At 46.0% G+C, this 14,604-nt stretch overlaps 1 protein-coding gene across 11 annotated transcripts in view; it reads right to left on the bottom strand.

Annotated features, from left to right (window-relative positions):
- Positions 1–2,490: 2,490 nt before the first annotated feature.
- The window catches only part of dab1a (DAB adaptor protein 1a), a 331,663-nt gene continuing 319,549 nt past the window's right edge, over positions 2,491–14,604 (bottom strand). For 8 of the 11 annotated variants that reach the window (XM_039811470.1, XM_039811473.1, XM_039811472.1 and 5 more), the window contains 8 exons: positions 12,732–12,884; positions 10,897–10,959; positions 10,675–10,771; positions 9,452–9,858; positions 8,374–8,569; positions 8,148–8,296; positions 6,567–6,663; positions 2,556–2,653 (listed from right to left, as the gene is read on the bottom strand). In XM_039811470.1, coding sequence (XP_039667404.1) covers positions 6,583–6,663; positions 8,148–8,296; positions 8,374–8,569; positions 9,452–9,858; positions 10,675–10,771; positions 10,897–10,959; positions 12,732–12,884 — 1,146 coding nt within the window. In that variant the 3' untranslated portion in view covers positions 2,556–2,653; positions 6,567–6,582. Of the gene's footprint in view, positions 2,654–6,566; positions 6,664–8,147; positions 8,297–8,373; positions 8,570–9,451; positions 9,859–10,674; positions 10,772–10,896; positions 10,960–12,731; positions 12,885–14,604 lie in introns of all 11 variants that reach the window. The other 3 variants (XM_039811478.1, XM_039811480.1, XM_039811475.1) reach the window with 2 other exon arrangements.

The following is a 14,604-nucleotide window of genomic DNA, read 5'->3' as shown; positions in this document are numbered from 1 at the left end:
TGCTACGAGCAGCAAGAACACTATTCCACTCAGCTACACAATAAATGTGCGGTGGCGAAACCCTCACAGAGGAGATTCTCATCAAACCGAAACTAACTGCACGGCCAGACGCCATTGTGGGTAAGTGAGAAAGTTGTTTAGCGTTTGAGATTTGGGCGAACTGACCCACATCTCTGTAATTTTAGTTTCTCCTGTATAATATGGAGTCAACAAAATGTGTTAAAGTTATTCTGTTGTTTCTGTTTCCTCCTCCACAGGGAGAGAGGAGAAGCACAGTCAGAGGAAGAAGGCTGAAGTTATTGTTTTGTAGTTGGTCGCTGATAAAAGCTTATGAAAGCTTGCATTATTGCATTAGAGGCTGTTGCCAGAGTAACAGAATGTGACAGGCCATTAAAGCCTTGTTAAATTACAGCAAAATACTGGGGCACTTGTTTTACACTAACTACAGATGGGGGTCACCTCTGGCAGGCACACACCATTAGGCTCTCTCTCTCTCACACACACACACACACACACACACACAGACACGACACACAAATAGAGATATCAGTCATTTGGGATGTGTTTATTTGTAACAGTAATACATGGTGGAATACGTAAATCAATAGAGAACCAAAAAATCATCTAAAAACCCACTGTAGAATGTCATATTCATAAAGATAAAAATAATGTGTCAATTTACATTAAGAAACTGTTAGCTGAGGTAAAGTTAAAATAGGTCTAGAAATGTTATGCACTCAAACAGCAACGTTTCCCTTTTTAGTCAACTTCTTTGCTCATCTTCTAGTTGTCAAATTCGAAAAGTTAATCAACATCCTAGTCCAAAAAGAGTTCTCGAGTGACATGGGGGACTCTGGCCATAAAATAGGGAGTCATTGGCATCACGGTTGATGTACTTGTAGCAGAGGTTGCTGCAGTGCACACGCAGGGACAGCAGCAGTTTGGCATCTGACCAACAGACAGACAGATGGGCGAGCATCACCGTATCTAAAAAACAATTCCGGTGGAATGGGATGGAGGAGAGGAGCAGTCTGTCAGTGAGGGAGACTCTGTCTGCAACATATAGAGACTGTAGGTTTGGGGTACACAGACACAGGCTGTATAGGCTTTCGCTAACATAAACTGCAGAAGGTGATAAGAGACCAATAGGGTCAATATGGTGTGCAGCTGTGCGCTTAAGACAAAGACCTACAACATCCATGCACAAGATCAAATTAATATCAGAGGGCGACAAAACCAAGTGGGAAAACAGGGAAAAGAAAACATTTGTTGGTATTGCTTGGGTTAACGTCAAGAGTTTGCATAACTGAAGCCTTCCTATTTTATGGCACAGAAGTCCAGTGGACAAAATGGTTGTTCTTGTTGTTGTTATTATTTACAAAATGAGATTGGCAAACCAACGATCAGATGCCTTAAAGCCATGTTGACTCTATAACTCCTATAGAGCTGACCCCAGCGGCTTAATTGACTTATAAAATAAAAATTCAATTTTTTCAATTTCTTCGTTTTCTTTTTTAATTGGTATTGTACAAAAGCTATAGAGAATGAACAGTTCGATCACAGAATCTGTTTGACTTGCAAATCTTCCTCTCAGGGTCCATTCCTCAGTGTCTCCGGTCCTCTGGCCTCTGTGCGAGTCTGTCTGCGAGGAGAGACGTTTGGCAAATTACTGTGTATGCATGTTAGAGAGGGTGAGACATGACTGTGTGTGTGTGTGTGGTGAGTATATGTAAGCTGATTGCTGTGTGCACAGTGTGTGTGTAGGCGGTGTGTGAGTAGCTCCCAGAGAGTCTGTTTCTGCATAGTGATCCAGCAGACACTCACAAGAACAGGGAGGCAACGCCCGAACCAACCAACCAATCAGAAGCAGTGACCCCAGTAACGGGCCATCCCTGATAGGCTCGTTAAGAGTCTAGCTCCTCCTGTGGGATCTCCTCGCTACAGATTCTGTCCGTTAAAATGAAAGATGATCATTCTAATCCCGATGAGCGTGTGTGTGTGTGTATGTGTCTGTCAGAGATATGGAGGCACTGCTTGATTCAGTCCCTTCCTTGGCAGCACAGTCTCTGGCCAGACACAGGAGGCAGAGGGAGGAGTGTGAGAGCAAAGACAGAAAGGAGGAGGGAGGGAGAGAAGGGAGAGAAGGAAGGAGCAGGTTATGTCTGTAAGGCTGGGTGTGAGTCGCCGCAGGAGGAAGAGAGGAGAGGAGAAGACAGCGCAGCGGAGGGAGAACTGGATCCATCTCAGTGATTGATATCCCTCCTGCCTGGAGCGAATGACCGACAGGGCTCTCGCCTCTCAGGAGGAAGAGGAGGAGGACGACAGAGGAGGCTCCTCCTGGGAGGTTGTTAGCCAGAGGCGGAAGAGGAGAAGAAGAAGGGCTTGGCCAGGCAGGGAGATGTGCCAGACATGCTCGCACACACGCCGCCGCGCCGCGCGCATGCCCGCACATACACCCCCCCCCCCCCCCCCCCACACCCCCCCCACACACACACACACACACACACACACACACACACACACACACACACACACACACAGGGGTGAGGGTTCTCCTCCTGTTCTCTCAGTGCTGGTCAGGTCTGTCTTCCTGTGTGTCTCTTTATTTCTTCCCTTTGTTGATCTGGGCATAGAGAGGGTCCTTCTTCCCCTTCTGTGCATGAGAGAGAAAAAAACATCAGCAATTTCAAACAGCTTTTCACTTTTCTCCAATATAAACCTGGTTGGATTTGCAATGTTTGGCCTCAGCGGTTCATCTGGATCTTACATAATTAAAAAGGGAGGACCCGAGTTTCTGATTCATTCTCTCAACCGACTGAAACGCCAAGTATCGCCTACAAGCCCCGACAAGTACGCTCCAGATCTGCAAAGGCTCCTTAGTTCCTGTACCTAACGTGGCCACCAGGTGGCAGGAGCGCACTGCTTTGGAGGAGATCCATCATTTCTCCAAATCAGCCCATTCAGAGCTCTCACTGAACAATTCAGCCCTCACTCTCATGCATGCTCTCTCCCAATCCGGGCTCCCCTACAGGACCTGTATGATTCAGAGGCATAAACTAGCGCCTTGAAAAACCAGTTATGAGTCATCATGTCTGGATTTCTCCCCAAGTGAGCCGGAAGCCAACGGATGATGGAACACTGCAGTCAGAGCACCAAAGCCTGCTGCAGTCACTCACAATAGACCTGTTATTATCGTACACATAATTACAGCCAGCCGCTCAATATGCAGCAGCAGACAACTTGATTGGAAACTACTGGCTGGCCTGTTATATTCTGGGAGACGTCTCTCACTCTGTGCACGGAGTTTGGGGTCTACCAGCAGCTGCCACACGAGGATACGGTACCTAACGTTCATAGAATCGGATGAAAACTGAGAATGCGAGCCGATTGGAGTGACAGGAATTTCTGCTGATGCGTGAAGGTGCGATGTTCTTTCGGGGCCAAAATTGAATGGCGTTACGGTTTTGCAATCCTTATCCGATACGACCGTTTCTGCTGCCACTGTGTGGTGCCCTTCAGTTTAACTATACAACACTAAGTGATGGCACAAACTAAAGCAAAGACACAACTATGTGAGACCACAGAGTTGTAGGACTCCACTTCCTTAATGCAGCGTCAGGAGGATCAGGTGAGGGTCTGGAGGACATTTCTGAGACATTTTTGGGACAAAACAATTAACTGAATAACTGAGAAATAAGCAGCAGATTTACCAATAATGAACATAATGGCCAGCTGCAACTAGAGCTGGGCAATATATCGATATTATATCGATATCGTGATATGAGACTAGATATCGTCTTCGATTTTGGATATTGTAATATCGTAATATGGCATAAGTGGTGTCTTTTCTTGGTTTTAAAGGCTATTACAGTAAAGTGATGTCATTTTCTGAACTTACCAGACTGTTGTAACTGTTCTATTATTTGCCTTTACCCACTTAGTCATTATATCCACATTACTGATGATTATTTATCAAAAATCTCATTGTGTAAATATTTTGTGAAAACACAAAATGTCAACACTACAATATCGTTGCGGTATCGATATCGAGGCATTTGGTCAAAAATATTGTGATATTTGATTTTCTCCATATTGCCCAGCCCTACCTGCAACCCTGTTAAAGCTGATGTTCATAATGTCTATATTTGTCTTTTGGTTGGTTGTGGCCAAAACACACATGGTAAAAATCAATTCTGTGTTCAAATTTGCACAAATAAAGCAAGATTTGATTCATGTATCTGAATGCAGCTCTCTCACGGGACAGAAAAAAAAGATGACATACTTTCAAGAAAGCTGCTTCACGCTCAACATCCCACCAAAACAGGACATGTTGCATAATCTGCATCGGCTTTCATCTGAACAGAGAGAGGGTTAAAGTTGTGAGGAATGCTTTAGCTGAGGCTTTGGTCTGTGGGTTACAGAGCTGTAACAGTGGGGCCAGCCAAGGCCAGACAGTCAGCAGAAAGTAGCTGCCAGCAGCCCTGAGAGAGGTGACAAAGAGGCTGAGACAAGAAGTGACAGCAAGCACACACTGCTCAGCCGCTGCACCAGAGCCACAGCCCGGCACTGTCATCCTGCATCATCTAACCAGCACTGCCGAGCGGGCCCGCCTTAGCTCCATAAACCCTGGGCCGAGAGAGGGGGGAGGCCATATGAGCGATGTGCTGACATGGCACCAGCCTGAAGGCCAAAATATCTGACCTGGCTGGTACACGTGCACATTTATGTGCGTCTGTGTTTGCGTGTGTGTGTGTGGTAGGCCCTGGGCAGGGGGAGCAATGCGTGATCGCTCATTGAACCGTGGAACCAGGCCATTTCACGGCTGAGACTCGGGGAGCGTTCGCTGGACATGATGATATCACCCCAGAAAAAAAACAACACTTACACTCCCACTAGCCTGAACACATGTCTGTCTGAACCACACAGTGGGAGGGGGGAGGACAAGACAGGCGGTCACGGCCGGCAGCAAACCCACTCTCAAACGCACACAGATTTTTGGCTCCGATATAAGCACAGGTGGTGACAGTATCGATCACAGGTGTGCTTGTCTGGGGAATAACTAGGCCCGTTGGACAGGTGTGTATGTGTGTGTGTGTGTTGAAGTCGATGTGATTGAGCAAGTAAACACCATATGGGAGCAGCGTCACTGGACCAGGACCAAAGCAGTCCACCTACTACAGAGGAAAAACTCCATGCTTCTGGCCATAACAGTCAGTCTGCAGCCAGACTCAGCACTCGGTACAATCCGCCCCCCCCCCACTTAAGGCCCACATCCACCTGCTGCTGCCCTGCAGCTTTCAGAGCGTCTGAATATGAGGACGGCGGCCAACAGGGGAGAGAGGCTGCTCCGCCATCCCTCCTCCTCCTCTCCTGGAGTGGGGAAAAACTAGAAGGCTTCTTGGGTTTTAATTAATGCCAATTATGCCGGGGCAGTCATTAATCTTGGCACCCAAGTATTAGCCGATGAAAACAAAACCATTACATTTACCCTGTGTGACTGCCAGCAGCTATCATTAAGGAGCCACACTCGGGAGTTGTGTGGGTGAGGACACCGGGTGGGGAGGCAGGGATCAAAATGGCTCTCTTCTTTGGTGTGTGTGTGTGTGTGTGTGTGCGTGCGTGCCCACGTGTGGGTCCCTCTTCAGTAGGCAAACTGCATGTTCACAGGTCTCTAAAAGAAATGGCCAGCTTATGCAAGTTGTGTGAAAGTTTTCCTGTAGGATGATGTGCAAAAAGTGTAAAAGACACACACATCATCAGTTCCCTGAGTTGTGATCGTAGCTGCTTGTCTTTCTGAGCTTGGTCCTCGTACAATAATGCACATAAGATGAGTTACATTACATCACGAACATACATAATGCATAAAAATGGCAGCACATATCATTTTTTTATTAAGCCAGACATCAAAGATCAGCATATTGCACACAACACTGGCAAATCCCAGATGACGTCCTGTTCACTGAAGTGCACAGTTTCTGATTGGCTGTCACACACTATTGGCTTTCCGAGTGAGATGTGTGCTATTTAGGGAACGGAGCGTGATTTGGGAACACGACACAAAGACAGGACACAATGAGGGCACAGAGCACTATGGCCAAAGTGATCATGCGTGATGATCTGGTCACACCTTGTTTCAAAAACTCTCACACACACACACACACACACACACACACACACACACACACACACACAAGTGATGCCACATCATAATAGATACTTACAAAACTCCAGGTGAGGCTACGACGAAAAATTACCAACATACATAATGAAACGCATGCAAATACTCATCACATGCACAATCGCACACATGACCAACCACTCTAAGTCAGTCAAACACATGTCTTCCTTTGAACATGCGTGACAGCAGGTGAAGGAGAAATGAGGCAACCTGAGACCAAAGACGCAACAGAAGAAGGAAAAGATAGAAAATAAAAAAAAGATGCAGCACACGGAGAGATCAGCCTGATTAATGTAAGTGGGAGGTACAACAGTCAGGCAGAAGAACAGGTAAGGGCAGGGAGGTGAAGGAGGAGGAGTTAGGGGGCAGGAGAGATATCGATACCTACCCTGCCCTGCTGCTATCTAGCTCCCAGCCTCTGGACTGGCCTGGTCTGGGCTGGGCTCTGCTGTCTCACTGGGGCAGGGCGACCCAGAACCACACGCCTAAAGAGGGGAAGAAGGGGAGGAAGGAAGGAAGGAAGGAAGAAAAAAGTGTGGGAAGAGAAGTTGATGGAGGGGGTATAAAAGAAGGAAATAAGGGGGAGTGGAAAGTAGACAGAGAAGAGAACATCTGAAAGAAGGACTGCAGGATCGCTAAAGACTAGACGTAAACAGGAAGCAAACGAGAAAAGGTGTCAATACTCTAAAGGAGAAATAAGGACACTTGTTGAGACAGCCCATGCAGTCTCTTCTCAGAAACACATTTGCAAATACACACACACACACACACACACACACACACACACACACACACACACACACACACACACACACACACACACACACACACACACACACACACACACACACACACATCATTTACAGTTACTCTATTATGAAAGACTTTGTTCTATTGATCCGCTGCTTTTTTTCTGAAAACACTTTTGTTTTCACGCCTCACCCCGCAGAGAGTGGGGGGGCTGTTTGTCTGCCTCCTCCTCCCTCTTTCCTGTCTCTCTCTTTTTTAACCTTTCCGCGGCATTCGCTCACTCACTCAGTGCTGCCACCAATGCACATTTCTCCGGGTTGTGTAACGCTTCTGAGTGTTATTCAGGCCTGGTGACATTTTCACAAGTGTGAAAGTCCTCTAGTTCTTTTTTCAATAATAGCTTGGATTGGAGGCATGCAACTAATGTTTCACGCCTGGAGAGTGGAGAGCAAAAGGGAAGAAAGAGGCAAGCATGAAAGAAATACAAAGAGAGAGAGAGAGAGGAAGTAAAAATGGCAGGGAAGGTTTTCTCAATCTACAAGGACTTTGGTCAAAGGCAAAGGAAGTTTCTTTGCCCACCCTTAAAATCTCTCATCTTTCCTTAATTTCTCTTACTTTCTCTCTTAGATCTGGGGGTGCTGGTAAAATAATTATTAATTGCCCCTGGAAGAAGAATCGGGGCATTATTCCTCCTTTATCTCACCAGAGATGAGTCTGTCCATGTAGAAGTAGTGATGTATGGACGCTACCTGGCTGGTATTAATAACAGCTTAATGATGTCTCTGACAATTCCACCAGCTAATTTAACGCTGTGTTGACTACACACACACACACACACACACACACACACACACACACACACACACACACACACACACACACACACACACACACACATACACACACACAAGAACCACATACTTATGCAGGCACGCTACTGCTCATATTCACACAGAAACACACACTTCAAGTGCACATTCACACATGCACTGACACAAACACACACTCAGGGACACAACAGCATCGACCCCCTAATCAGCCAGAGTGATTACCTGGCACGCCAACGCTGCTACAAAGGCTATTTATCAGCAGATCTCAACACGCAGCGCAGGTTATAGCAGCATAGGAAGTGAGTTATTAAAGGCACAAACACACTTGACTTACCATCCTCACACACACACACACACACACACACACACACAACTATACACACACTTACAGCATCTTCCTCTCCACTGCGACTAGGGCTGCCCTCCGCTTCCCCAAACGAGTCATCTGTGGGGGGGTCTGTGGCGTCGGTGGGGGGGTCACTGACATGGGAGGCGGAGGACTTGGAGGGAGAGCTCTGCCTGGGTGCTGGGGTGGGTGCTGCAGGGGAGGAAAAGCTGAGTCAGACGCAGCTACAGAAGAAGCATGTCACCAAGAGTCACAGATCGAGCTCTTACGTGAGTTGGTGGATGGTGTCGTAGAGGTGACTGGCGTCAGATTCATTTGAGAAATGTCAAAGTCGTCACAGTCGTCCGTGTCCTGGGCTGTGCCCACACGGCTGAAGTAAGTGCTGAATGCCTCGGAGGTTCCTGCTAAGCCGGGCTGTTCACCCTTCTTCAACGGCATTGCCGGAGGCTTCGACAGCTGAAAATCCTGAAGGAGGAGGTCAGGAAAGGCCGCCATTACAACGGGGCACTGGGACTTTAACACTTTGACTCACTGTATAGGCATACAAAATGTAACCCAGACTTTTAATTGATGGTGTTTTTTCTATCTTCTTGAACTTTTTTGATCTTTTAGCTTCTTGGACTCCGGCAACAGTCTCACCCACTACAGTTTTTGGTCTCAACCGTATAGGTACATTGTCTGAGGGCGAAACAAACTCCACAGAGGCTCATACTAAATCTCAGCCCCCGCTCTTATATCTTTAGATAAGGAATCAAAAACAGTAAAAATGCCAAGTTACAGCACCGACCATGTCCACTATGTGCCCAGTTAATGACCGGTCGGTGACCTCCGTATATGGTTCCCCATCTCTCACCCTGTCATCTCTCTACTGTCAGCTATCTAATAAATAGGGCTGTCCTTGATTCAAGAAAGTCTTCTTGGAGTCAACTAATCGATTAATCACAATGGACAGATCTGTAAAACCGAGTTTCTCCACAAAGAATCATGTAAAAGCACCACTTTAAATCTTGTGTTTACCAGAGATGTACTCATATGTTTCTTGGAAATAAGTCATTCAGCATGAAAAGAAGCATACAAAATGACTAATTGACTAAAGCAATCTAAGTCGACTAAGAACAAATTGAACGATTAGTTGACTAAGACAGGGCAGTCCTACTAATAAAGGCAAATAATTCCCCAAAAACAACAGAAAAATAATATCAAGCTCAAAACTGTTCATGGCTTCTCTGGTTGATTTTTGCTGTCAATTTTTTTTTCTTCTTCCACATCATGACCACTCTTTCTAAAAAAAGACAATATGAAAAAAAGAGTTTCAATTATCATAATTCTGATCTCATCACACCTTACCTTGAACATCTCCTTGCCCATCTTCCTTGCCCTCTCCCCGTGCTGCGGACTCGACGACGCTGAAGGGGAGGGAGCTGCAGCGCTGGCTCCGGCACCTGAATGGCTCTCGCCAGCTGGAGTCACAGTCGTGACGGGGGTGAGAGTCTGGAACATGGCGGCAGGCAGAGTGCCCACAGGTTGGGCAGGGAGGTAGGCTGTGGGGGAGAAGGCTCCGGCCGCCATGGCTGCCCACTGCTGCTGGGTGGCTGGGAAGATGTTGGCCTGGCCCCAGATTAGAGGCTGGCCGCCTGGCAGCACCTGGGCTACCGGACCTAGAGGAGACTGGACCCCGAAGGCCAGCGGTGTCTGGGCAGCAAACGCCTGCTGGGACCAGTGGCCGGGGGGTACTGCTCCCATCGTCACATAACCTGGTGAGAAACAACACAGTAAACAGTTTGAGGTTAGTAAAAATATACAGAAAATGTCGGTACTTTGTAAAATCTTAATAAGGTTAAAAAAATAAATTAAAAAAAAGACAGAAAAGGGAGTGATTAAAATACCCACAGTGCATATGCTCACCACTGCTTTTCTTCTCCACACACACACACACACACGATAATAACCCATGCGTCACCAGAGAGTGCTGCCCTACTTCTGCCTGCAGCTATGTGGTGTCTCTCGATGGTCATGGTGAACTACCATAATTACCTCCAGAATGAGGGAGAGTCATAATGAAAAGGAAGAGCCCGACGCACACTCATTAAAATCACTCAAACTCATCAGTGGAAGCTCATTCTATTACACACTTTCTGCTCGTGTGTTTCTGGTCTCCAGTAGAGGAGACGAACAGAGGGGAGTGTATACAGCAATGTCTAATTCACAGAAGGCCTGTGCATATCTAGGAGTCTTCACTACAATCATCTCAGCATGTTTTATTACCTTCCTCCGACCAACAGTCGCCTCAGCCACAGGTAAATCAGCAGCATCTGAGGCAGCCAGATAATGATGCATTTCATATTCAACACACAACCAACGCCACCTTTTCTCCTCTTTCCCCTCATCTACATTTCAATTTTATTCCGTCCCCCTCTATTTATTTCAACCCCTCTTCTATCTCCTCTGCCTCCGAAGCTTCTGACTCTTCTTCATCACCTTTTCTCGACGCTCTCTCTCTCCCGCTGCGTTTGTTTCCCCTTCTGCTTGTAGCAGCGGCGTATTTAAGCAGGAAATGAACAAGGTCCTACCTGAGGGCACAGACGCAGGATTGAAGGGAGCAAACAGTTCCGTGGGAGGCAGCAGGCCCTGCGAGGGGTCGAGGGTGTTGGCTGGAGAGGCGGGGGTCTGCGCAGGGTTGTGATTGGAGGTCGGGGTCGAGGGAAAAAAACACATCGTCGGAAATACAGTTTGTAATACAGATTTTATAAGACGTAAATCACAAACTGTGTATGTGTAGGACAGCTACTCACCGATGGAGAGGTGATGTCAGGCGGTGTGGACATGTCTCCAAAAATCTCTAATTGGTTGATATTCTGAGAATAAGATAAAGCATACACTACCAGTCAGGTACAATGACAATACTGCTATACTATATATATATATATATGTATTAGAGAGAGAGAGAGAGATTTTCTGGGTCAGTTTGCATTCCACTGCAACATGCATCACACATTGCATGCAACACGACACTAGCCTGGTATGTTTGTGGTACCTACCTGAGCACTGTGGCAGCAACACGGAAGAGGTAACAGAGGGGTGAGGAGAGATGGGATAATGAGATGAAATGATTATGATGACATACCTACCAAGAGTTATCACAATCTTTCAAAGGGGGGGGGAACAAAGTCTTTGTCATCTTTGACGATGAAGGTGCTTTCCACCAGCTGGTCTAAAAGCAGACTACCACACCCTCTGCATCATTACTGTACCGGTGTCATTACGCTCGCCCTCTTGTGTGCTGTGCCTCAGCGGGAATAGCTAACACATACAGCAGCCTTTCTATTTGATCTGAATCGGTTCTGTAACATTCTGTTTCCTTTCATAGTCTCCCAATGATTATACTCTTTAGTATCTCCTCTTTTTTTGCGTGCAAGTTAATAATATCTTTAGGCCGGTGGCAAGCGAAGGAAACTCTATTTTTAGCCGTAAAGGAATATAAGCCATGAATACATGGTCAGAGATTAGCATAAATCATGGATGCGGATAATTTCTTTTGAGATAATGAATGTTCTTAGAATATCTTCCCTCTCGTAGGTCACAAAGTTCTTTTTACATCTATCAGAAAATGGTATCTGTGAGCATGGTGTTTTACAGTCATGGGTCTGGATCAGTATGATTTTTTATTTTTATTTTTTCAAAGGGAGGAGGGGGATAGGAGGCTGCGATACGTACTATCGTCGCTGTAGAGTCTAGTGCAGCAGATAAAGATCCACTCAACAAGACGGTAAGATAAATGTCCAAGACGAAGCTAAATGGACTGATAACAGGATGTCCATGGGATTAAATTCACAGAACACATTTTAGGAAACACACTCCATAACATACAATAAATCCCTATAGTTGTTATTGGATGTTGTGGCACTGAGTACTCTGAGTCAATACCACAGAGCTTCTGCTTAAACCACCGGCAAAGGTAAAATGCCACTGGAGAGAGTGTTATATATAGACTTTTATAGACTTTCTGTCCACTTTTAGTTAAGTTCCTGGACTCAATATTCTTAACTTGTGTGGCGGTGGGGTCAGGTTGCTGTGATAATGTGTGTTATTAATGCTTTATTAATGTGCTGTGGGCAGCTGGACTCTCTGCTGGTGAGATGACCGCCACTGTCTGCTCACCCCGCTGACCCCCTACCAGTTCCCTGACAGACTCTCTGACCTTTCTGTCCAGCGGCCCTGAGAGGACCTCCCTCGTAGCTACTGGAGTGTTTTTCTCTGAACTATACTTCTCCGACCTCGCTCTTTCACACACACGTACACATGCAGATGTGAGCGCGCGGGTGCGCCCACGCACACGGTCCTCTGCTCTACCTTCCGCCTCAACATGGTTACTATGCAACGGCAAGGTTGCATGTTTTATTCATACGTGACGGGGTTCATGAGCTGGGGTGACCCAAAGCTAGAGAAGAACAAAAGTGGTGCGGTACAGATGAGGACGGGAGACAGGAAATCACCCGAGGATATGCCTAAAGAAGCCGTTCATTAGGTAAACTTTTAGGACAGTATGATCCCTGCTCACAAATACTGAAAACCCTCGGAGCTTTTGTCTGAACCACAACAACAAGACCACTGTGCTTTTGCGCCTTACCTGAGTCACCATTTCCAGGTCTAAGTCTATGAGATCTGCCACTGCCTGCTGCTGCAGCGCAGCTTGTTCTTGTTGGAGGGGCCGATCATGACTATGATGATGTTGATGATGGGGATGGTGGTGGTGGAGGGGCGTGTTTTGATGTCCGTTCTTCTGCAATCACAACCCCAGTGTTAGATGAGCAGGTGGGATGAAAATGTGCTCACACACAAGTTAGCTGTTTGTTCGTACACTCAGAGAGAGAGAGAGAAAGGGTGAGACAGAGGGGAGCGAGGTGAAATGAGGCTTGTTAAAGAGGGGAATATGATGGTCTGCAGGTGTTGTAGTCACAAAACGCACCCGTGGACACACGTTCAGGCACAGAGCAAGGTTCTTCTTGGCTATTCTTAGAGCCCAAGTGAAGATTTAAAAAGGTTTACAGATCATCCCTACCTTTAGTCTATACTGCAGCACTGAGCTGGGGTTTAAACCCCCTTTGTGTTTCTGTAAAGCCTGCTCCGCTGTGTCAGGAACCACAGTGGGAAACAGAGAGACAGGCAGACACAGTAAGAGGAGCTGGATTAACTAACATGCCGTATGTGAGAGCAAAGTGACGGAGTATGTTACGTTGCAGGGGGAAAAAAACTGCTTCCTTCCTGCTGGCTTGCTCTGAGTATCATAGCTGGATCTCCATCAACTTGAATTACAATCTAAAAATTAAAACAAAGCCAAAAATGAATTGATCCTACTGTGTCTATGCAGCCAACAGCTGATATAGCTTGTGTCTTCATGCGTCTGAACTATGTTTAAAACACACTGGTGTATTTGCGTGTATTTTGCACCCTGACTGTATATACAACCTCCAATATTTTTCAGCTAGAGCAGAATGATGATGGGTCCTGCCAGACCTTTCGCCAGCGCTGGAGCTGACACATAATGTACAAATCGCTCTGGCTAAGGAAGAGTAGTTTGGTGCACTACAATATTGCTGAGTGCAATTTTTTCTTTGGATGAAAGCATGAAGTATGGGCATCATTAGCTGATGCTGAAGAACAATAACAGCTTGCACCATACTAATCAGTTCAGGAAATATTGTCAATTTTTCAACTGGAAGTTTTTTCTCACTTTTTTTTTAACTCATAATGGTTCATTTTAATCCAACTGATGAAATGTAGCTAATCTTTTTGGAATATTTAAATTGACCTGGCAGTTTGTTTAAAACGCACATTATCTACTGTTATCCTTGCTGAGAGCTACAGTCTGCTGCCCATTGCTCTGCCTTTCTTTCTCCACTCTCTCTACGTCCATCTCTCTCTCTCTCTCTCTCTCTTGCCCTGCCAATTATCCTTCTGTGCCCATTATCTCTCGCCCATCTCTTTGACCAGCCCTTTATCTTTATCAGTACAGCCGCCACCTATCAATTAGCCATCTCCAGGGAAACGGTAATTACCTGTGCACATGTGTTCTGCATACAATTATCGCAGCCCCTTTAATTAACGCCACCTTGCTGATCCCCTACCGTCTGACTGATCACACTGGCACACGGCTGGAAAAATTGCTGTCAAGTGCAAACACACACACACACACACACACACACACACACACACACACACACAACTCTGAACAGAAAACAACCAGGCTGTTGGATTTTTTTTTTTTCAGTCACTCTATCTTTCAAACATACACACACACACAAAAATTTATTTAAACCTGGAAGCTAGGCCAATTTTTTATTGACAGATTGACTGAATTAATGACCCACTTATATGGGTCATATATATATATATATATATATATATATATATATATATATATAATATGATGCTTAAATCATATCATACTAATCTAATGTGTGAGCAGAGTTGATGTGTTTGGCCGGTTGGTGGTAATATGC

Source organism: Perca fluviatilis, chromosome 9 (genome assembly GCF_010015445.1).
Source record: "Perca fluviatilis chromosome 9, GENO_Pfluv_1.0, whole genome shotgun sequence".
Lineage (NCBI taxonomy): Eukaryota > Metazoa > Chordata > Actinopteri > Perciformes > Percidae > Perca > Perca fluviatilis.
The sequence above is the reverse complement of the archived record's forward strand: the minus strand, read 5'-3'. Positions and strand labels throughout refer to the sequence as shown.